The 21,981-nt window shown below is 47.9% G+C and overlaps 1 protein-coding gene across 2 annotated transcripts in view; it reads right to left on the bottom strand.

Annotated features, from left to right (window-relative positions):
- LOC110487796 (RING finger protein 44) overlaps positions 1-21,981 on the bottom strand; it is a 40,845-nt gene that overhangs the window by 2,759 nt on the left and 16,105 nt on the right. For both annotated transcript variants that reach the window (XM_036943532.1, XM_036943533.1), the window contains exons 5-10: positions 16,149-16,325; positions 15,045-15,212; positions 12,404-12,525; positions 11,482-11,569; positions 5,984-6,105; positions 1,148-1,247 (exon numbers count right to left, since the gene is read on the bottom strand). In XM_036943532.1, the coding sequence (XP_036799427.1) occupies positions 1,148-1,247; positions 5,984-6,105; positions 11,482-11,569; positions 12,404-12,525; positions 15,045-15,212; positions 16,149-16,325 (777 nt within the window). The remainder of the gene's footprint in view (positions 1-1,147; positions 1,248-5,983; positions 6,106-11,481; positions 11,570-12,403; positions 12,526-15,044; positions 15,213-16,148; positions 16,326-21,981) is intronic.

Genomic DNA, 21,981 nt, shown 5'->3' with positions numbered 1-21,981 from the left:
GGGTACCACCCTGGTCAAACGTAGTGCACTATATAGGGAATAGGGTACCACCCTGGTCAAACGTAGTGCACTATACAGGGAATAGGGTGCCACCTTGGTTAAAAGTAGTGCACTATATAGGGAATAGGGTGCCACCCTGGTCAAACGTAGTGCACTATATAGGGAATAGGGTGCCACCCTGGTCAAACGTAGTGCACTATATAGGGAATAGGGTGCCACCCTGGTCAAACATAGTGCACTATACAGGGAATAGGGTGCCACCCTGCTCAAAAGTAGTGCACTATATAGGGAATAGGGTGCCACCCTGGTCAAACGTAGTGCACTATACAGGGAATAGGGTGCCACCCTGGTCAAAAGTAGTGCACTATATAGGGAATAGGGTGCCACCCTGGTCAAACGTAGTGCACTATATAGGGAATAGGGTGCCACCCTGGTCAAACGTAGTGCACTATACAGGGAATAGGGTGCCACCCTGGTCAAACGTAGTGCACTATACAGGGAATAGGGTGCCACCCTGGTCAAACGTAGTGCACTATACAGGGAATAGGGTGCCACCCTGGTCAAACGTAGTGCACTATATAGGGAATAGGGTACCACCCTGGTCAAAAGTAGTGCACTATATAGGAAATAGGGTGCCACCCTGGTCAAACGTAGTGCACTATATAGGGAATAGGGTGCCACCCTGGTCAAACGTAGTGCACTATACAGGGAATAGGGTGCCACCCTGGTCAAACGTAGTGCACTATACAGGGAATAGGGTGCCACCCTGATCAAAGGTAGTGCACTATACAGGGAATAGGGTGCCACCTTGGTTAAAAGTAGTGCACTATATAGGGAATAGGGTGCCACCCTGGTTAAAAGTAGTGCACTATATAGGGAATAGGGTGCCACCCTGGTTAAAAGTAGTGCACTATATAGGGAATAGGGTGCCACCCTGGTTAAAAGTAGTGCACTATATAGGGAATAGGGTGCCACCCTGGTTAAAAGTAGTGCACTATATAGGGAATAGGGTGCCACCCTGGTTAAAAGTAGTGCACTATATAGGGAATAGGGTGCCACCCTGGTCAAACGTAGTGCACTATATAGGGAATAGGGTGCCATTTGAGATCGTCACCGTAGAGTTAACGATGGGATGGAATGGGCTTACCTTTAACCATTTGTCGACACACTTGGCGTGGAACTCGTGGTTGCAGGGTAATACCCTCAGCAGCTGCCGACACTCGAAGTCACTAAAGCACACCACACACCTGGAAGAGAGAGTATCACACAGAGCATCATCAGGTTCTGAAATACTGCATGTTTAAAAAAAGGACAAGACAGTTACTGTTACGGTGGATGGATGGATGGAAGGGCTGAGCGATACAACCAAAATATCATATCACAATATTGTTCACAGTATTTGATATTATTGTATGTTTTTGGAACAATAAAAGTTACAAATATACTTCATTTTATTTCACCTTTATTTAACCACTTTATTTCACCTTTATTTAACCAGGTAGGCTAGTTGAGAACAAGTTCTCATTTACAACTGCGACCTGGCCAAGATAAAGCAAAGCAGTGCGACACAAACAAACAACAACAGAGTTACACATGGAATAAAACAAACACACAGTCAATAATACAGTAGAATAAAACCAAAAGTATATTTACAGTGGGTGTAAATGAGGTAAGATAAGGGGAGTTAAGGCAATAAATAGGCCATGGTGTAGTTCATGATCCTAGGGTGGCAACACATACATTATAAGTGACTGATTGGTTTATACGGTTCAATCCTTCAGCATTTTCATAAATGCCTGCATTTCCTCCATAAAAAGTGGTTGTCAACAGTCATATCAATTCCCAAAGAGGAAAAAAAAATAAGGCTGAAGGAAGGAGGAGAGATGAAGAACAACTCCTTTGGTGGACCGTTTTATCTGTGGGTTCATTGTCAGAGTAGAGGACCTTGTGCATTTCAGGTAAAAATAACAACCCAACGTTTATATCCCAGGATAAATTACCTAGCAACAGCAAGCTAGATAACTTGCCATAAAATGTTTAATGCTTTTCAACCTCTGGTCAACACGTAAGACCGCTGTGCCACTCGGGAGGCCCCCAGGATGGAAGTTCCACGTGTAGCTAGATGCTAGCATGCTAATGTTAACTAGCTGGCCTGGCACATTTTTTTCCATGAAAGGAAGCTAGGCAAACGAGCGAGTTTCCTGAACAAGAATATAAAATGCAACAATTTCATTGATTTTATTGAGTTAAATGTTCATATAAAAGGAAATCAGTCAATTGAAATAAATTCATTGGGCCCTAAATCCACAGATTTCACATGACTGGGCAGGGGCACAGCCATGGGTGGGCCCAGCCACTGGAGAGCTAGGCCCAGCCACTGGAGAGCTAGGCCCAGCCACTGGAGAGCTAGGCCCAGCCACTGGAGAGCTAGGCCCAGCCACTGGAGAGCTAGGCCCAGCCACTGGAGAGCTAGGCCCAGCCACTGGAGAGCTAGGCCCAGCCACTGGAGAGCTAGGCCCAGCAACTGGAGAGCTAGGCCCAGCCACTGGAGAGCTAGGCCCAGCCACTGGAGAGCTAGGCCCACCCACTGGAGAGCTAGGCCCAGCCACTGGAAAGCTAGGCCCAGCCACTGGAGAGCTAGGCCCAGCCACTGGAGAGCTAGGCCCAGCCACTGGAGAGCTAGGCCCAGCCACTGGAGAGCTAGGCCCAGCCACTGGAGAGCTAGGCCCAGCCACTGGAGAGCTAGGCCCAGCCACTGGAGAGCTAGGCCCAGCCACTGGAGAGCTAGGCCCAGCCACTGGAGAGCTAGGCCCAGCCACTGGAGAGCTAGGCCCAGCCAATCAAAGTAAGTTTTCCCCACAAAATGGCTTTATTAAAGACAGAAAAACTCCTCAGTTTCATCTCAGCATGTATTTAGTTATTTTTATTGCTGCTCTTTAATTACTTGTTACTTTTATCTCTAATTCTTTTACGTATTTTGTTAAACTGCATTGTTGGTTAGGGGTTCGTATGTAAGCATTTCACGGTAAGGTCTACACCCGTTGTAATCGGCGCATGTGACTAATAAAATTTTATTTAAAATTTGCCCCCTCCCTCAAAACTTGAGATATCTTTGGCATCGTGTCGTGTGACAAAACTGCATATTTTAGAGTGGCCTTTTATTGGATGGATTATCTTGGCAAAGGACAAATACTCAGGAACAGGGATGTAAACAAATTTCTTTACAATTTGAGAGAAAAACGTTTTTTTTTTCTTTTTTTCTGTGTGTGTAGAGAACATTTCTGGGATCTTTTATTTCAGCTCATGAAACATGGGACCAACATTTTACATCTCGTGTTTATATTTTTTGTTCAGTGTACAATTTCTCCACAGCGCCAACTTGTTAAGAAAATAAAAACTAGCAGACAGTAGTTAGCAGACAGTAGTTAGCAGACAGTAGTTAGCAGACAGTAGTTAGCAGACAGTAGTTAGCAGACAGTAGTTAGCAGACAGTAAGATACAAACTAATAGTGTCATTATAGAACGTTTGTGGAAAGCAGCATCCATCTGACCGTGCAGACGGCAGCGTGAACAGCAACTAAGTGACTCCGTGGTCCAGCAACTGCTCACTCCTTGAGTGACAGGCGCCAGGGCGTGGTGTGAGAAGGGGCTTGGTGTGAGAGGGGGGCGGGGCGTGGTGTGAGAAGGGGCTTGGTGTGAGAGGGGGGTGGGGCGTGGTGTGAGAGGGGGGCGGGGCGTGGTGTGAGAAGGGGCTTGGTGTGAGAGGGGGGCAGGGCGTGGTGTGAGAAGGGGCTTGGTGTGAGAGGGGGGCGGGGCGTGGTGTGAGAAGGGGCTTGGTGTGAGAGGGGGGCGGGGCGTGGTGTGAGAGGGGGGCGGGGCGTGGTGTGAGAAGGGGCTTGGTGTGAGAGGGGGGCGGGGCGTGGTGTGAGAGGGGGGCGGGGCGTGGTGTGAGAAGGGGCTTGGTGTGAGAGGGGGGCGGGGCGTGGTGTGAGAAGGGGCTTGGTGTGAGAGGGGGGCGGGGCGTGGTGTGAGAGGGGGGCGGGGCGTGGTGTGAGAAGGGGCTTGGTGTGAGAGGGGGGCGGGGCGTGGTGTGAGAGGGGGGCGGGGCGTGGTGTGAGAGGGGGCGGGGCTTGGTGTGAGAGGGGGGCAGGGCGTGGTGTGAAGGGGGGGGCTTGGTGTGAGAGGGGGCGGGGCTTGGTGTGAGAGGGGGGCAGGGCGTGGTGTGAGAGGGGGGGCAGGGCTTGGTGTGAGAAGGGGCAGGGCTTGGTGTGAGAAGGGGCAGGGCTTGGTGTGAGAAGTGGCAGGGCTTGGAGTGAGAAGGGGGCAGGGCTTGGTGTGAGAAGGGGCAGGGCGTGGTGTGAGAAGTGGCAGGGCTTGGTGTGAGAAGTGGCAGGGCTTGGTGTGAGAAGTGGCAGAGCTTGGTGTGAGAAGTGGCAGGGCTTGGTGTGAGAAGTGGCAGGGCTTGGTGTGAGAAGGGGGCAGGGCTTGGTGTGAGAAGGGGGCAGGGCTTGGTGTGAGAAGGGGGCAGGGCTTGGTGTGAGAAGGGGGCAGGGCTTGGTGTGAGAAGGGGGCAGGGCTTGGTGTGAGAAGGGGGCAGGACTTGGTGTGAGAAGGGGGCAGGGCTTGGTGTGAGAAGGGGGCAGGGCTTGGTGTGAGAAGGGGGCAGGGCTTGGTGTGAGAAGGGGGCAGGGCTTGTTGTGAGAAGGGGGCAGGGCTTGTTGTGAGAAGGGGGCAGGGCTTGGTGTGAGAAGGGGGCAGGGCTTGGTGTGAGAAGGGGGCAGGGCTTGGTGTGAGAAGGGGGCAGGGCTTGGTGTGAGAAGGGGGCAGGGCTTGGTGTGAGAAGGGGGCAGGGCTTGGTGTGAGAAGGGGGCAGGGCTTGGTGTGAGAAGGGGGCAGGACTTGGTGTGAGAAGGGGGCAGGACTTGGTGTGAGAAGGGGGCAGGGCTTGGTGTGAGAAGGGGGCAGGGCTTGGTGTGAGAAGGGGGCAGGGCTTGGTGTGAGAAGGGGGCAGGGCTTGGTGTGAGAAGGGGTCAGGGCTTGTTGTGAGAAGGGGGCAGGGCTTGGTGTGAGAAGGGGGCAGGGCTTGGTGAGAAGGGGGCAGGGCTTGGTGTGAGAAGGGGGCAGGGCTTGGTGTGAGAAGGGGGCAGGTCTGGGTGTGAGAAGGGGGCAGGGCTTGGTGTGAGAAGGGGGCAGGGCTTGGTGTGAGAAGGGGGCAGGGCTTGGTGTGAGAAGGGGGCAGGGCTTGGTGAGAAGGGGGCAGGGCTTGGTGTGAGAAGGGGGCAGGGCTTGGTGTGAGAAGGGGGCAGGGCTTGGTGTGAGAAGGGGGCAGGGCTTGGTGTGAGAAGGGGGCAGGGCTTGGTGTGAGAAGGGGGCAGGGCTTGGTGTGAGAAGGGGGCAGGGCGTGGTGTGAGAAGTGGCATGCATCAGGAGGAGAGGGAGAAAGACAACTCAAGTAGAGAACGGAGTAAAATAAAAATAAAACAGACATTACACGCGCCGGAGGTGCGTATCACATTTAACAAACCAAATAAATACCATTGTAGAAGTTAAAAACCCAAACCGGTCCGAGCATTAATACCGGTATATAGTAAAATACGGTATACCGCCCAGCCCTATTCAACCAGCCAGATAGATAGATGGCTGAGTGAAATAAGACAATAGAAGACTATCAGCCAGGTAGATGGCTGAGTGAAATAAGACAATAGAAGACTATCAGCCAGGTAGATGGCTGAGTGAAATAAGACAATAGAAGACTATCAGCCAGGTAGATGGCTGAGTGAAATAAGACAATAGAAGACTATCAGCCAGGTAGATGGCTGAGTGAAATAAGACAATAAAAGACTATCAGCCAGGTAGATGGCTGAGTGAAATAAGACAATAGAAGACTATCAGCCAGGTAGATGGCTGAGTGAAATAAGACAATAGAAGACTATCAGCCAGGTAGATGGCTGAGTGAAATAAGACAATAGAAGGACTATCTTACAGCGTTTGTTCAGATTGATGGTTGTCGAGGTTGAACCTGTAGGATGGAAGCTGCTCGATGTCTGCCTTGGTGATTCCTCGTGGTTTAGCCTCTCCCAGCCTTTCAGCCAGGTTCAGTAATGCCTGAGGGGGTGCGAGAGACAAATTCAGGGACAGTTGTTTTGATTTATTTTTTATTGACCAGTATTTTCCAGCATTATCCACTAGGTTTAGAAATGATCCTAGGAAATGGTCTTTAATTGACACAATTTGTCTGTAATCAGCCTGACCAACCGGTGTCTGTATGTAGCCTCTCTACTGTATATAGCCTCTACTGTATATAGCCTCACTACTGTATATAGCCTCTCTACTGTATATAGCCTCACTACTGTATATAGCCTCTACTGTATATAGCCTCACTACTGTATATAGCCTCTCTACTGTATATAGCCTCACTACTGTATATAGCCTCTCTACTGTATATAGCCTCTCTAATGTATATAGCCTCTCTACTGTCTATAGCCTCTCTACTGTCTATAGCCTCTCTAATGTATATAGCCTCTCTACTGTATATAGTCTCTACTGTATATAGCCTCTACTGTATATAGCCTCTCTACTGTATATAGCCTCTCTACTGTATATAGCCTCTCTACTGTATATAGCCTCGCTACTGTATATAGCCTCTCTACAGTTATATCCTCTCTACTGTATATAGCCTCTCTACTGTATATAGCCTCACTACTGTATATAGCCTCTCTACTGTATATAGTCTCACTACTGTATATAGCCTCACTACTGTATATAGCCTCTCTACTGTATATAGCCTCTCTACTGTATATAGCCTCACTACTGTATATAGCCTCTCTACTGTATATAGCCTCTCTACTGTATATAGCCTCTCTACTGTATATAGCCTCACTACTGTATATAGCCTCACTACTGTATATAGCCTCTACTGTATATAGTCTCGCTACTGTATATAGCCTCGCTACTGTATATAGCCTCTCTACTGTATATAGCCTCTCTACTGTATATAGCCTCTCTACTGTATATAGCCTCTCTACTGTATATAGCCTCTCTACTGTATATAGCCTCTCTACTGTATATAGCCTCTCTAGAGTATATAGCCTCACTACTGTATATAGACGCTCTACTGTATATAGCCTCACTACTGTATATAGCCTCACTACTGTATATAGCCTCACTACTGTATATAGCCTCTCTACTGTATATAGCCTCTCTACTGTATATAGCCTCTCTACTGTATATAGCCTCTCTACTGTATATAGCCTCACTACTGTATATAGCCTCTCTACTCTATATAGCCTCTCTACTGTATATAGCCTCACTACTGTATATAGCCTCTCTACTGTATATAGTCTCTCTACTGTATATAGCCTCTCTACTGTATATAGCCTGTCTACTGTATATAGTCTCGCTACTGTATATAGCCTCGCTACTGTATATAGCCTCTCTACTGTATATAGCCTCTCTACTGTATATAGCCTCTCTACTGTATATAGCCTCTCTACTGTATATAGCCTCTCTACTGTATATAGCCTCTCTACTGTATATAGCCTCACTACTGTATATAGACGCTCTACTGTATATAGCCTCACTACTGTATATAGCCTCACTACTGTATATAGCCTCACTACTGTATATAGCCTCTCTACTGTATATAGCCTCTCTACTGTATATAGCCTCACTACTGTATATAGCCTCTCTACTCTATATAGCCTCTCTACTCTATATAGCCTCTCTACTGTATATAGCCTCTCTACTGTATATAGTCTCTCTACTGTATATAGCCTCTCTACTGTATATAGCCTGTCTACTGTATATAGTCTCTCTACTGTATATAGTCTCTCTACTGTATATAGCCTCTCTACTGTATATAGACTCACTACTGTATATAGTCTCTCTACTGTATATAGCCTCACTACTGTATATAGTCTCTCTACTGTATATAGCCTCTCTACTGTATATAGCCTCTCTACTGTATATAGCCTCTCTACTGTATATAGCCTCTCTACTGTATATAGCCTCCCTACTGTATATAGCCTCCCTACTGTATATAGCCTCTCTACTGTATATAGCCTCTCTACTGTATATAGCCTCTCTACTGTATATAGCCTCTCTACTGTATATAGCCTCTCTACTGTATATAGCCTCACTACTGTATATAGCCTCTCTACTGTATATAGCCTCTCTACTGTATATAGCCTCACTACTGTATATAGCCTCACTACTGTATATAGCCTCTCTACTGTATATAGCCTCTCTACTGTATATAGCCTCTCTACTGTATATAGCCTCTCTACTGTATATAGCCTCTCTACTGTATATAGCCTCTCTACTGTATATAGCCTCTCTACTGTATATAGCCTCTCTACTGTATATAGCCTCTCTACTGTATATAGCCTCTCTACTGTATATAGCCTCACTACTGTATATAGCCTCTCTACTGTATATAGCCTCTCTACTGTATATAGCCTCTCTACTGTATATAGCCTCTCTACTGTATATAGCCTCTCTACTCTATATAGCCTCTCTACTCTATATAGCCTCTCTACTCTATATAGCCTCTCTACTCTATATAGCCTCTCTACTCTATATAGCCTCTCTACTGTATATAGCCTCACTACTGTATAAAGCCTCTCTACTGTATATAGTCTCTCTACTGTATATAGTCTCTCTACTGTATATAGCCTCTCTACTGTATATAGTCTCTCTACTGTATATAGCCTCTCTACTGTATATAGCCTGTCTACTGTATATAGTCTCTCTACTGTATATAGTCTCTCTACTGTATATAGCCTCTCTACTGTATATAGCCTCACTACTGTATATAGTCTCTCTACTGTATATAGCCTCACTACTGTATATAGTCTCTCTACTGTTTATAGCCTCTCTACTGTATATAGCCTCTCTACTGTATATAGCCTCTCTACTGTATATAGCCTCTCTACTGTATATAGCCTCTCTACTACACCTGTTGTATTCATCATTTCACTGTAAGGTCTACTACACCTGTTGTATTCAGCATTTCACTGTAAGGTCTACTATACCTGTTGTATTCAGCATTTCACTGTGAGGTCTACTACACCTGTTGTATTCAGCATTTCACTGTAAGGTCTACTACACCTGTTGTATTCAGCATTTCACTGTGAAGTCTACTACACCTGTTGTCTTCAGCATTTCACTGTAAGGTCTACTACACCTGTTGTATTCAGCATTTCACTGTAAGGTCTACTACACCTGTTGTATTCAGCATTTCACTGTAAGGTCTACTACACCTGTTGTATTCAGCATTTCACTGTAAGGTCTACTACACCTGTTGTATTCAGCATTTCACTGTGAGGTCTACTACACCTGTTGTATTCAGCATTTCACTGTAAGGTCTACTACACCTGTTGTATTCAGCATTTCACTGTGAGGTCTACTATACCTGTTGTATTCAGCATTTCACTGTAAGGTCTACTACACCTGTTGTATTCAGCATTTCACTGTAAGGTCTACTACACCTGTTGTATTCAGCATTTCACTGTGAGGTCTACTACACCTGTTGTATTCAGCATTTCACTGTGAGGTCTACTACACCTGTTGTATTCAGCATTTCACTGTAAGGTCTACTACACCTGTTGCATTCAGCATTTCACTGTGAGGTCTACTACACCTGTTGTATTCAGCATTTCACTGTAAGGTCTACTACACCTGTTGTATTCAGCATTTCACTGTGAGGTCTACTACACCTGTTGTATTCAGCAGTTCACTGTAAGGTCTACAACACCTGTTGTATTCAGCATTTCACTGTAAGGTCTACTACACCTGTTGTATTCAGCATTTCACTGTGAGGTCTACTACACCTGTTGTATTCAGCATTTCACTGTAAGGTCTACTACACCTGTTGTATTCAGCATTTCACTGTGAGGTCTACTACACCTGTTGTATTCAGCAGTTCACTGTAAGGTCTACTACACCTGTTGTATTCAGCATTTCACTGTGAGGTCTACTATACCTGTTGTATTCAGCATTTCACTGGTCTACTACACCTGTTGTATTCAGCATTTCACTGGTCTACTACACCTGTTGTATTCAGCATTTTACTGTAAGGTCTACTACACCTGTTGTATTCAGCATTTCACTGTAAGGTCTACTACACCTGTTGTATTCAGCATTTCACTGTAAGGTCTACTACACCTGTTGTATTCAGCAGTTCACTGTAAGGTCTACTACACCTGTTGTATTCAGCATTTCACTGTAAGGTCTACTACACCTGTTGTATTCAGCATTTCACTGTAAGGTCTACTACACCTGTTGTATTCAGCATTTCACTGTGAGGTCTACTACACCTGTTGTATTCAGCATTTCACTGTAAGGTCTACTACACCTGTTGTATTCAGCATTTCACTGTGAGGTCTACTACACCTGTTGTATTCAGCATTTCACTGTGAGGTCTACTACACCTGTTGTATTCAGCATTTCACTGTAAGGTCTACTACACCTGTTGTATTCAGCATTTCACTGTAAGGTCTACTACACCTGTTGTATTCAGCATTTCACTGTGAGGTCTACTACACCTGTTGTATTCAGCATTTCACTGTAAGGTCTACTACACCTGTTGTATTCAGCATTTCACTGTAAGGTCTACTACACCTGTTGTATTCAGCATTTCACTGTGAGGTCTACTACACCTGTTGTATTCAGCATTTCACTGTAAGGTCTACTACACCTGTTGTATTCAGCATTTCACTGTGAGGTCTACTACACCTGTTGTATTCAGCATTTCACTGTAAGGTCTACTACACCTGTTGTATTCAGCATTTCACTGTGAGGTCTACTACACCTGTTGTATTCAGCATTTCACTGTGAGGTCTACTACACCTGTTGTATTCAGCATTTCACTGTAAGGTCTACTACACCTGTTGTATTCAGCATTTCACTGTAAGGTCTACTACACCTGTTGTATTCAGCGCACGTAACAAATAAACTTTGATTTGATTTAACCAATTAAATAATGTTGTGAGTGAGTGCTAATAGGCTTTTTACCATTAAGATTCGTAGAGCTACGCCTCTCCTGGCTTAAATACTTATTTTCTACCATAATTTGCAAATAAATTCATTAAAAATCCTACAATGTGATTTTCTGGATTTTTTTTCATCTCATTTTGTCTGTCATAGTTGAAGTGTACCTATGATGAAAATTACAGGCCTCTCTCATCTTTTTAAGTGGGAGAACTTGCACAATTGGTGGCTGACTAAATACTTTTTTTGCCCCACTGTAAATTTATATAGATAAAGACAATTTCCAAGGATTTTCTACCTGCAGCAAATGTAGTGGATAATGCTGGAAAAACTGGTCAACGACCCCCCCCCCCCCCCGCCAAACTAAAAAAACTAAAAACTAAACTAAACATCCAAAACAACTGGCCCTGATACACGTGCAGATACAAACACAAAAATACACAGAAAGAAAAACAGAGTGTGTTTTCTAAGTGTATTGATTGGTCCTCTCACCTCATAGTTCTCCATCTCCACATCATTTCCATCCAGGTCCAGACTGATGGCTGGTCCCACTGCTGTAGGAGGCACAGGAAGCATCGACCTGCACAGAGACAGAACAGTCACATATCAAATCAAAGTTGATTTGTCACGTGGGCAGAATACAACAGGTGTAGTAGACCTTACAGTGAAAATGCTTACTTACAGGCTCTAACCAATAGTGCAAAAAATGTTTTAGGTGAACAATAGGTAGGTAAAGAAATAAAACAACAGTAAAAAGACAGGCTATATACAGTAGAGAGGCTATATACAGTAGAGAGGCTATAAACAGTAGAGAGGCTATATACAGTAGAGAGGCTATATACAGTAGAGAGGCTATATACAGTAGAGAGGCTATATACAGTAGAGAGGCTATATACAGTAGAGAGGTTATAAAAGTAGAGAGGCTACATATAGACACCAGTTAGTCGGGCTGATTGAGGTAGTATGTACATGTAGGTATGGTTAAAGTGACTGTGCATATATGATGAACAGAGAGTAGCAGTAGCGTAAAAGAGGGGTTGGCGGGTGGTGGGACACAATGCAGATAGCCCGGTTAGCCAATGTGCGGAAGCTCTGGTTGGTCGGCCCATTTGAGGTAGTATGTACATGAAGGTATAGTTAAAGTGACTATATAATAAACAGAGAGTAGCAGTAGCGTAAAAGAGGGGTTGGTGCGGGGTGGACCCAGACCAAATGGGGACATGACACTTGGGATGTGGAAACAGGCCATGTACTGTTGAAGTGGTAATAAATCTTCCACTGTTGTGCGACTGTTATCTGAGTGTACAGTATACACCTCACGTTAAGAGGTGGTACGATTGTAAGGCCTGAATGACTCTCGAGTCAATGACAAGTGTATGTGTATCATTATGTTCTTTATTGATTCCATACTCACAGGAAGTAGGGCAGGAAGCCTGGGTAGTAGGGTGGTGGTGGTGGCGGCGGCGGGGGGGGCAGGGGCTGCTGTAACCGGTACCTGTGACCACTGACACGTCTCGGCAGCATGTGGGGGTATGGCTGACCAGGAGACAGACAGACAGAGATATGAGCTGGTTAGAGTCTGACCACTAGGAAGGGTCAGGCTGAGCTGGTTAGAGTCTGACCACTGGGAAGGGTCAGGCTGAGCTGGTTAGAGTCTGACCACTAGGAAGGGTCAGGCTGAGCTGGTTAGAGTCTGAACACTAGGAAGGGTCAGGCTGAGTTGGTTAGAGTCTGACCACTAGGAAGGGTCAGGCTGAGTTGGTTAGAGTCTGACCACTAGGAAGGGTCAGGCTGAGCTGGTTAGCGTCTGACCACTAGGAAGGATCAGGCTGAGCTGGTTAGCGTCTGACCACTAGGAAGGGTCAGGCTGAGCTGGTTGGAGTCTGACCACTAGGAAGGATCAGGCTGAGCTGGCTAAATGAAGGGTCAGGCTGAGCTGGTTAGAGTCTGACCACTAGGAAGGGTCAGGCTGAGCTGGTTAGAGTCTGACCACTATGAAGGGTCAGACTGAGCTGGTTAGAGTCTGAACACTAGGAAGGGTCAGGCTGAGCTGGTTAGAGTCTGACCACTATGAAGGGTCAGACTGAGCTGGTTAGAGTCTGACCACTAGGAAGGGTCAGGCTGAGCTGGTTAGCGTCTGACCACTAGGAAGGGTCAGGCTGAGGTGGTTAGCGTCTGACCACTAGGAAGGGTCAGGCTGAGCTGGTTAGCGTCTGACCACTAAGGAAGGATCAGGCTGAGCTGCTTAGCGTCTGACCACTAGGAAGGGTCAGGCTGAGCTGCTTAGCGTCTGACCACTAGGAAGGGTCAGGCTGAGCTGGTTAGAGTCTGACCACTAGGAAGGGTCAGGCTGAGCTGGCTAAATGAAGGGTCAGGCTGACCTGGTTAGAGTCTGACCACTAGGAAGGGTCAGGCTGAGCTGGTTAGCGTCTGACCACTAGGAAGGGTCAGGCTGAGCTGGTTAGAGTCTGACCACTAGGAAGGGTCAGGCTGAGCTAGTTAGAGTCTGACCACTAGGAAGGATCAGGCTGAGCTGGTTAGAGTCTGACCACTAGGAAGGGTCAGGCTGAGCTGGCTAAATGAAGGGTCAGGCTGAGCTGCTTAGCGTCTGACCACTAGGAAGGGTCAGGCTGAGCTGGTTAGCGTCTGACCACTAGGAAGGGTCAGGCTGAGCTGGTTAGAGTCTGACCACTAGGAAGGGTCAGGCTGAGCTGGTTAGAGTCTGACCACTAGGAAGGGTCAGGCTGAGCTGGTTAGAGTCTGACCACTATGAAGGGTCAGACTGAGCTGGTTAGAGTCTGACCACTAGGAAGGGTCAGGCTGAGCTGGTTAGCGTCTGACCACTAGGAAGGGTCAGGCTGAGGTGGTTAGCGTCTGACCACTAGGAAGGGTCAGGCTGAGCTGGTTAGCGTCTGACCACTAAGGAAGGATCAGGCTGAGCTGCTTAGCGTCTGACCACTAGGAAGGGTCAGGCTGAGCTGCTTAGCGTCTGACCACTAGGAAGGGTCAGGCTGAGCTGGTTAGAGTCTGACCACTAGGAAGGGTCAGGCTGAGCTGGCTAAATGAAGGGTCAGGCTGACCTGGTTAGAGTCTGACCACTAGGAAGGGTCAGGCTGAGCTGGTTAGCGTCTGACCACTAGGAAGGGTCAGGCTGAGCTGGTTAGAGTCTGACCACTAGGAAGGGTCAGGCTGAGCTAGTTAGAGTCTGACCACTAGGAAGGATCAGGCTGAGCTGGTTAGAGTCTGACCACTAGGAAGGGTCAGGCTGAGCTGGCTAAATGAAGGGTCAGGCTGAGCTGCTTAGCGTCTGACCACTAGGAAGGGTCAGGCTGAGCTGGTTAGCGTCTGACCACTAGGAAGGGTCAGGCTGAGCTGGTTAGAGTCTGACCACTAGGAAGGGTCAGGCTGAGCTGGTTAGAGTCTGACCACTAGGAAGGGTCAGGCTGAGCTGGTTAGAGTCTGACCACTAGGAAGGGTCAGGCTGAGCTGGTTAGAGTCTGACCACTAGGAAGGGTCAGGCTGAGCTGGTTAGAGTCTGACCACTAGGAAGGATCAGGCTGAGCTGGTTAGAGTCTGACCACTAGGAAGGGTCAGGCTGAGCTGGCTAAATGAAGGGTCAGGCTGAGCTGCTTAGCGTCTGACCACTAGGAAGGGTCAGGCTGAGCTGGTTAGCATCTGACCACTAGGAAGGGTCAGGCTGAGCTGGTTAGAGTCTGACCACTAGGAAGGGTCAGGCTGAGCTGGTTAGAGTCTGACCACTAGGAAGGGTCAGGCTGAGCTGGTTAGAGTCTGACCACTAGGAAGGGTCAGGCTGAGCTGGTTAGATTCTTACCACTAGGAAGGGTCAGGCTGAGCTGATTAGAGTCTGACCACTAGGAAGGGTCAGGCTGAGCTGGTTAGAGTCTGACCACTAGGAAGGGTCAGGCTGAGCTGGTTAGAGTCTTACCACTAGGAAGGGTCAGGCTGAGCTGGTTAGAGTCTGACCACTAGGAAGGGTCAGGCTGAGCTGGTTAGAGTCTTACCGCTGGGGAGGGCGGGTTGAGGTAAAGTCTTACCACTGGGAAGGGCATCTCTTGGTGCAGAGGCTCCTGAGGGAGGTACTGGAGGGGGACAGAGGGAGGCATCGCTGATGGGTGGTGGTGACTCGAGGCAGGGTAAGAGAACGTTCCTAATGGATGCTGGTCCCCCCTGAGGTCCACTTCATTCTCTACCCTCTGGAGAGGCTGATGGACGGGAAAGGGAGGGAGTGAGAGAGAGAACTAAAACAGTCAGTGATGGGTTTTATATACACATTCTAACTCGTTCCTTTTTAATTAAAATGTGGATCAACTACTATACACACAGTACAGACAGAAAGTACCACTGAAAGGAATAATAATAATATTGGGTTAACACATTCTAACTAAATCCTAGGCGACTAATCACTTTTTATTTATGTGGATCAACTACTGTGTATGTGACGAGTCGTTATTCCATCGTTATTCGTAACGGACATGATTCCGTCCTAAATGCCAGTCCATTCCCTACATCAGGCAAACTACAACCTCCGGGAGGTTAAAAAAAGAAATATACCATTTTGGGTTGAAAAACTCTCCAGGCCACTCTTGAACATCTACAACCTGATATAAAGTATGTATATATTGTAATGGACATACAGTGCCTTCAGAAAGTATTCAAACCCCCTTTGACTTTCCCCCCAAATGTGTTACAGCCAGAATTAAACATTTATTCAAATTGAGATTTTGTGTCACTGGTCATAAAATGTGGAATTATGTTTTTAGAAGACAAAAAATAATAATAATTACAAATGAAAAGCTGAAATGTCTTGAGTCTTGTTATGGCTTAAATACGTTCAGGAGTAAATGTCTTAACGAGTCACACAACGTTGCATGGACTCACTGTGTTCATGATGACTACCTCATCTCTGTACCCCACATAGGGCCCTGATCTAAAGTAGTGCACTATATAGGGAATAAGGCCCCGGTCTAATGTAGTGCACTATATAGGGAATAGGGCTCTGGTCTAAAGTAGTGCACTGTATAGGGAATAGGGCTCTGGTCTAATGTAGTGCACTATATAGGGAATAGGGCTCTGGTCTAAAGTAGTGCACTATGTAGGGTGTAAGGAGCCATTTGGGACTCCGACGGAGGGGTACTCACCATGCGTGGGTGCTGCCTCTGAAGAGGGAGGAACTGGCTGAGAGGAGTGAGGTGAGGAGGCTGGTGGGGTGGCGGCCCCGGGGGGTTGGGGTGCAATATAAAATGTTCGCTGGAGATCAGGGGTGGGAAAGCTTGGTAAGACACTGGCAAATGCTGCATTGTACAGGCTTGGATGAGCTAGAAAAATAGAGAGAGAGAGAAAAAAAAACAGACAGAACACACTGTTAATAACACAAATGTGAATAAGAAATGGTGGTTAACTATACAGAATAAGACTGGCAGGGCCGTACCGCAAGTAACCAATTCTACATAAATCAAAGCAGTATAGAAATAATAATCAATGGATTAAAAGCTATAATAAATCTATAATAATCTATAATCTACGGGTATTACCAGCCAACTACGGACAATTCTTACGCTACACGAACAAAAGTGAAATATGTCCATAGCTCAGATGCAATGATGTCAAGAATATTAGCAAATATCGTGCTGCTAAACAGCGTAAGAAAGAAGCAGTGTCGGTAGTTGAATGGTGTGTGTCGGTAGTTGAATGGTGGTGTGTCGGTAGTGGTATGGTGGTGTGTCGGTAGTGGTATGGTGTGTGTCGGTAGTGGTATGGTGTGTGTCAGTAGTGGTATGGTGTGTGTCGGTAGTGGTATGGTGTGTGTCGGTAGTGGTATGGTGTGTGTCGGCAGTGGTATGGTGTGTGTCGGTAGTGGTATGGTGTGTGTCGGTAGTGGTATGGTGGTGTGTCGGTAGTGGTATGGTGTGTGTCGGTAGTTGTATGGTGTGTGTCGGTAGTGGTATGGTGGTGTGTCGGTAGTGGTATGGTGGTGTGTCAGTAGTGGTATGGTGTGTGTCGGTAGTGGTATGGTGTGTGTCGGCAGTGGTATGGTGGTGTGTCGGCAGTGGTATGGTGGTGTGTCGGTAGTGGTATGGTGTGTGTCGGTAGTGGTATGGTGTGTGTCGGTAGTGGTATGGTGGTGTGTCAGTAGTGGTATGGTGTGTGTCGGTAGTGGTATGGTGTGTGTCGGTAGTGGTATGGTGTGTGTCGGTAGTGGTATGGTGTGTGTCGGTAGTGGTATGGTGTGTGTCGGTAGTGGTATGGTGGTGTGTCGGTAGTGGTATGGTGTGTGTCAGTAGTGGTATGGTGTGTGTCGGTAGTGGTATGGTGGTGTGTCGGTAGTGGTATGGTGTGTGTCGGTAGTGGTATGGTGTGTGTCGGTAGTGGTATGGTGTGTGTCGTAGTGGTGTGTCGGTAGTGGTGGTGTGTGTCGGTAGTGGTATGGTGGTGTGTCGGTAGTGGTATGGTGTGTGTCGGTAGTGGTATGGTGTGTGTCGGTAGGGGTATGGTGTGTGTCGGCAGTGGTATGGTGGTGTGTCGGCAGTGGTATGGTTGTGTGTCAGTAGTGGTATGGTGTGTGTCGGTAGTGGTATGGTTGTGTGTCAGTAGTGGTATGGTGTGTGTCGGTAGTGGTATGGTGTGTGTCGGCAGTGGTATGGTGGTGTGTCGGTAGTGGTATGGTGTGTGTCGGTAGTGGTATGGTGTGTGTCGGTAGTGGTATGGTGGTGTGTCGGTAGTGGTATGGTGTGTGTCGGTAGTTGAATGGTGGTGTGTCGGTAGTTGAATGGTGGTGTGTCGGCAGTGGTATGGTTGTGTGTCAGTAGTGGTATGGTGTGTGTCGGTAGTTGAATGGTGGTGTGTCGGTAGTTGAATGGTGGTGTGTCGGTAGGGGTATGGTGTGTGTCGGCAGTGGTATGGTGGTGTGTCGGTAGTGGTATGGTGTGTGTCGGTAGTGGTATGGTGTGTGTCGGTAGTTGAATGGTGGTGTGTCGGTAGTTGAATGGTGGTGTGTCGGCAGTGGTATGGTTGTGTGTCAGTAGTGGTATGGTGTGTGTCGGTAGTGGTATGGTTGTGTGTCAGTAGTGGTATGGTGTGTGTCGGTAGGGGTATGGTGTGTGTCGGCAGTGGTATGGTGGTGTGTCGGCAGTGGTATGGTGGTGTGTCGGCAGTGGTATGGTGGTGTGTCGGCAGTGGTATGGTGTGTGTCGGCAGTGGAATGGTGGTTTGTCGGCAGTGGTATGGTGGTGTGTCGGCAGTGGTATGGTGGTGTGTCGGCAGTGGTATGGTGGTGTGTCGGTAGTGGTATGGTGTGTGTCGGCAGTGGAATGGTGGTGTGTCGGCAGTGGTATGGTGGTGTGTCGGTAGTGGTATGGTGGTGTGTCGGTAGAGGTATGGTGTGTGTCGGTAGTTGAATGGTGGTGTGTCGGTAGTGGTATGTGTGTGTCGGTAGTTGAATGGTGTGTGTCGGTAGTTGAATGGTGTGTGTCGGTAGTTGAATGGTGTGTGTCGGTAGTTGAATGGTGTGTGTCGGTAGTTGAATGGTGTGTGTCGGTAGTTGAATGGTGTGTGTCGGTAGTTGAATGGTGGTGTGTCGGTAGTTTAATGGCGGTGTGTCGGTAGTTGAATGGTGGTGTGTCGGTAGTTGAATGGTGGTGTGTCGGTAGTTGAATGGTGGTGTGTCGGTAGTGGTATGGTGTGTGTCGGTAGTTGAATGGTGTGTGTCCGTAGTTGAATGGTGTGTGTCGGTAGTTGAATGGTGTGTGTCGGTAGTTGAATGGTGTGTGTCGGTAGTTGAATGGTGGTGTGTCGGTAGTTTAATGGCGGTGTGTCGGTAGTTGAATGGTGGTGTGTCGGTAGTGGTATGGTGTGTGTCGGTAGTTGAATGGTGGTGTGTCGGTAGTTGAATGGTGTGTGTCGGTAGTTGAATGGTGGTGTGTCGGTAGTGGTATGGTGTGTGTCGGTAGTGGTATGGTGTGTGTCGGTAGTGGTATGGTGGTGTGTCGGTAGTGGTATGGTGGTGTGTCGGTAGTGGTATGGTGTGTGTCGTAGTGGTATGGTGTGTGTCGGCAGTGGAATGGTGGTGTGTCGGTAGTGGTATGGTGTGTGTCGGTAGTGGTATGGTGTGTGTCGGTAGTTGAATGGTGGTGTGTCGGTAGTTGAATGGTGTGTGTCGGTAGTTGAATGGTGGTGTGTCGGCAGTGGTATGGTGGTGTGTCGGCAGTGGTATGGTGGTGTGTCGGCAGTGGTATGCTGTTGTGTCGGTAGTTGAATGGCGGTAGTTGAATGGCGGTGTGTCGGTAGTTGAATGGTGGTGTGTCGGTAGTTGAATGGTGGTGTGTCGGCAGTGGTATGGTGTGTGTCGGCAGTGGAATGGTGGTGTGTCGGTAGTGGTATGGTGGTGTGTCGGTAGTTGAATGGCGGTAGTTGAATGGAGGTGTGTCGGTAGTTTAATGGTGGTGTGTCGGTAGTTGACTGGTGGTGTGTTGGTAATTGAATGGCGGTGTGTCGGTAGTTTAATGGTGGTGTGTCGGTAGTTGACTGGTGGTGTGTTGGTAGTTGAATGGTGGTGTGTCGGTAGTTGACTGGTGGTGTGTCGGTAGTTGAATGGTGGTGTGTCGGTGGTGGAATGGTGGTGTGTCGGCAGTTGAATGGTGTGTGTCGGTAGTTGAATGGTGTGTGTCGGTAGTTGAATGGTGGTGTGTCGGTAGTTGAATGGTGGCGTGTCGGTAGTTGAATGGTGTGTGTCGGTAGTTTAATGGTGGTGTGTCGGTAGTGGTATGGTGTGTGTCGGTAGGGGTGCTACATCGACAGTGAACACAACTGAAGTGGTATGGTGGTGTGTCGGTAGTGGTATGGTGGTGTGTCGGTAGTGGTATGGTGGTGTGTCGGTAGTTGAATGGTGTGTGTCGGTAGTTGAATGGTGGTGTGTCGGTAGTGGTATGGTGTGTGTCGGTAGTGGTATGGTGTGTGTCGGTAGTGGTATGGTGTGTGTCGGTATTGGTATGGTGGTGTGTCGGTAGTGGTATGGTGTGTGTCGGTAGTGGAATGGTGGTGTGTCGGTAGTGGTATGGTGTGTGTCGGTAGTGGTATGGTGGTGTGTCGGTAGTGGTATGGTGTGTGTCGGTAGTTGAATGGTGGTGTGTCGGTAGTTGAATGGTGTGTGTCGGTAGTTGAATGGTGTGTGTCGGTAGTTGAATGGTGGTGTGTCGGTAGTGGTATGGTGTGTGTCGGTAGTGGTATGGTGTGTGTCGGTATTGGTATGGTGGTGTGTCGGTAGTGGTATGGTGTGTGTCGGTAGTGGAATGGTGGTGTGTCGGTAGTGGTATGGTGGTGTGTCGGTAGTGGTATGGTGGTGTGTCGGTAGTGGTATGGTGTGTGTCGGTAGTTGAATGGTGGTGTGTCGGTAGTTGAATGGTGTGTGTCGGTAGTTGAATGGTGGTGTGTCGGTAGTGGTATGGTGTGTGTCGGTAGTGGTATGGTGTGTGTTGGTAGTTGTATGGGGTGTGTCGGTAGTGGTATGGTGTGTGTCGGCAGTGGAATGGTGGTGTGTCGGTAGTGGTATGGTGGTGTGTCGGTAGTTGAATGGCGGTAGTTGAATGGAGGTGTGTCGGTAGTTTAATGGTGGTGTGTCGGTAGTTGACTGGTGGTGTGTTGGTAGTTGAATGGCGGTGTGTCGGTAGTTTAATGGTGGTGTGTCGGTAGTTGACTGGTGGTGTGTTGGTAGTTGAATGGTGGTGTGTCGGTAGTTGACTGGTGGTGTGTCGGTAGTTGAATGGTGGTGTGTCGGTAGTTGAATGGTGTGTGTCGGTAGTTGAATGGTGGTGTGTCGGTAGTGGTATGGTGTGTGTCGGTAGGGGTGCTACATCGACAGTGAACACAACTGAAGTGGTATGGTGGTGTGTCGGTAGTGGTATGGTGGTGTGTCGGTAGTGGTATGGTGGTGTGTCGGTAGTTGAATGGTGTGTGTCGGTAGTTGAATGGTGGTGTGTCGGTAGTGGTATGGTGTGTGTCGGTAGTGGTATGGTGTGTGTCGGTAGTGGAATGGTGGTGTCGGTATTGGTATGGTGGTGTGTTGGTAGTGGTATGGTGTGTGTCGGTAGTGGTATGGTGTGTGTCGGTAGTGGTATGGTGGTGTGTCGTAGTGGTATGGTGGTGTGTCGGTAGTTGAATGGTGTGTGTCGGTAGTTGAATGGTGGTGTGTCGGTAGTGGTATGGTGTGTGTCGGTAGTGGTATGGTGTGTGTTGGTAGTTGTATGGGGTGTGTCGGTAGTGGTATGGTGTGTGTTGGTAGTTGAATGGTGGTGTGTCAGTAGTGGTATGGTGTGTGTCGGTAGTGGTATGGTGTGTGTTGGTAGTGGTATGGTGTGTGTCGGTAGTGGTATGGTGTGTGTTGGTAGTTGAATGGTGGTGTGTCGGTAGTGGTATGGTGTGTGTCGGTAGTGGTATGGTGTGTGTTGGTAGTTGTATGGTGGTGTGTCGGTAGTGGTATGGTGTGTGTCGGTAGTGGTATGGTGTGTGTTGGCAGTGGAATGGTGGTGTGTCGGTAGTGGTATGGTGTGTGTCGGTAGTGGTATGGTGTGTGTTGGTAGTTGAATGGGGTGTGTCGGTAGTGGTATGGTGGTGTGTCGGCAGTGGTATGGTGGTGTGTCGGCAGTGGTATGGTGGTGTGTCGGCAGTGGTATGCTGTTGTGTCGGTAGTTGAATGGCGGTAGTTGAATGGCGGTGTGTCGGTAGTTGAATGGTGGTGTGTCGGTAGTTGAATGGTGGTGTGTCGGCAGTGGTATAGTGTGTGTCGGCAGTGGAATGGTGGTGTGTCGGTAGTGGTATGGTGGTGTGTCGGTAGTTGAATGGCGGTAGTTGAATGGAGGTGTGTCGGTAGTTTAATGGTGGTGTGTCGGTAGTTGACTGGTGGTGTGTTGGTAGTTGAATGGTGGTGTGTCGGTAGTTGAATGGTGGTGTGTCGGTAGTTGAATGGTGGTGTGTCGGTAG

Source organism: Oncorhynchus mykiss, chromosome 14 (assembly GCF_013265735.2).
Source record: "Oncorhynchus mykiss isolate Arlee chromosome 14, USDA_OmykA_1.1, whole genome shotgun sequence".
In the NCBI taxonomy this organism is placed as follows: domain Eukaryota; kingdom Metazoa; phylum Chordata; class Actinopteri; order Salmoniformes; family Salmonidae; genus Oncorhynchus; species Oncorhynchus mykiss.
This window is presented reverse-complemented; position numbering and strand designations above follow the sequence as displayed.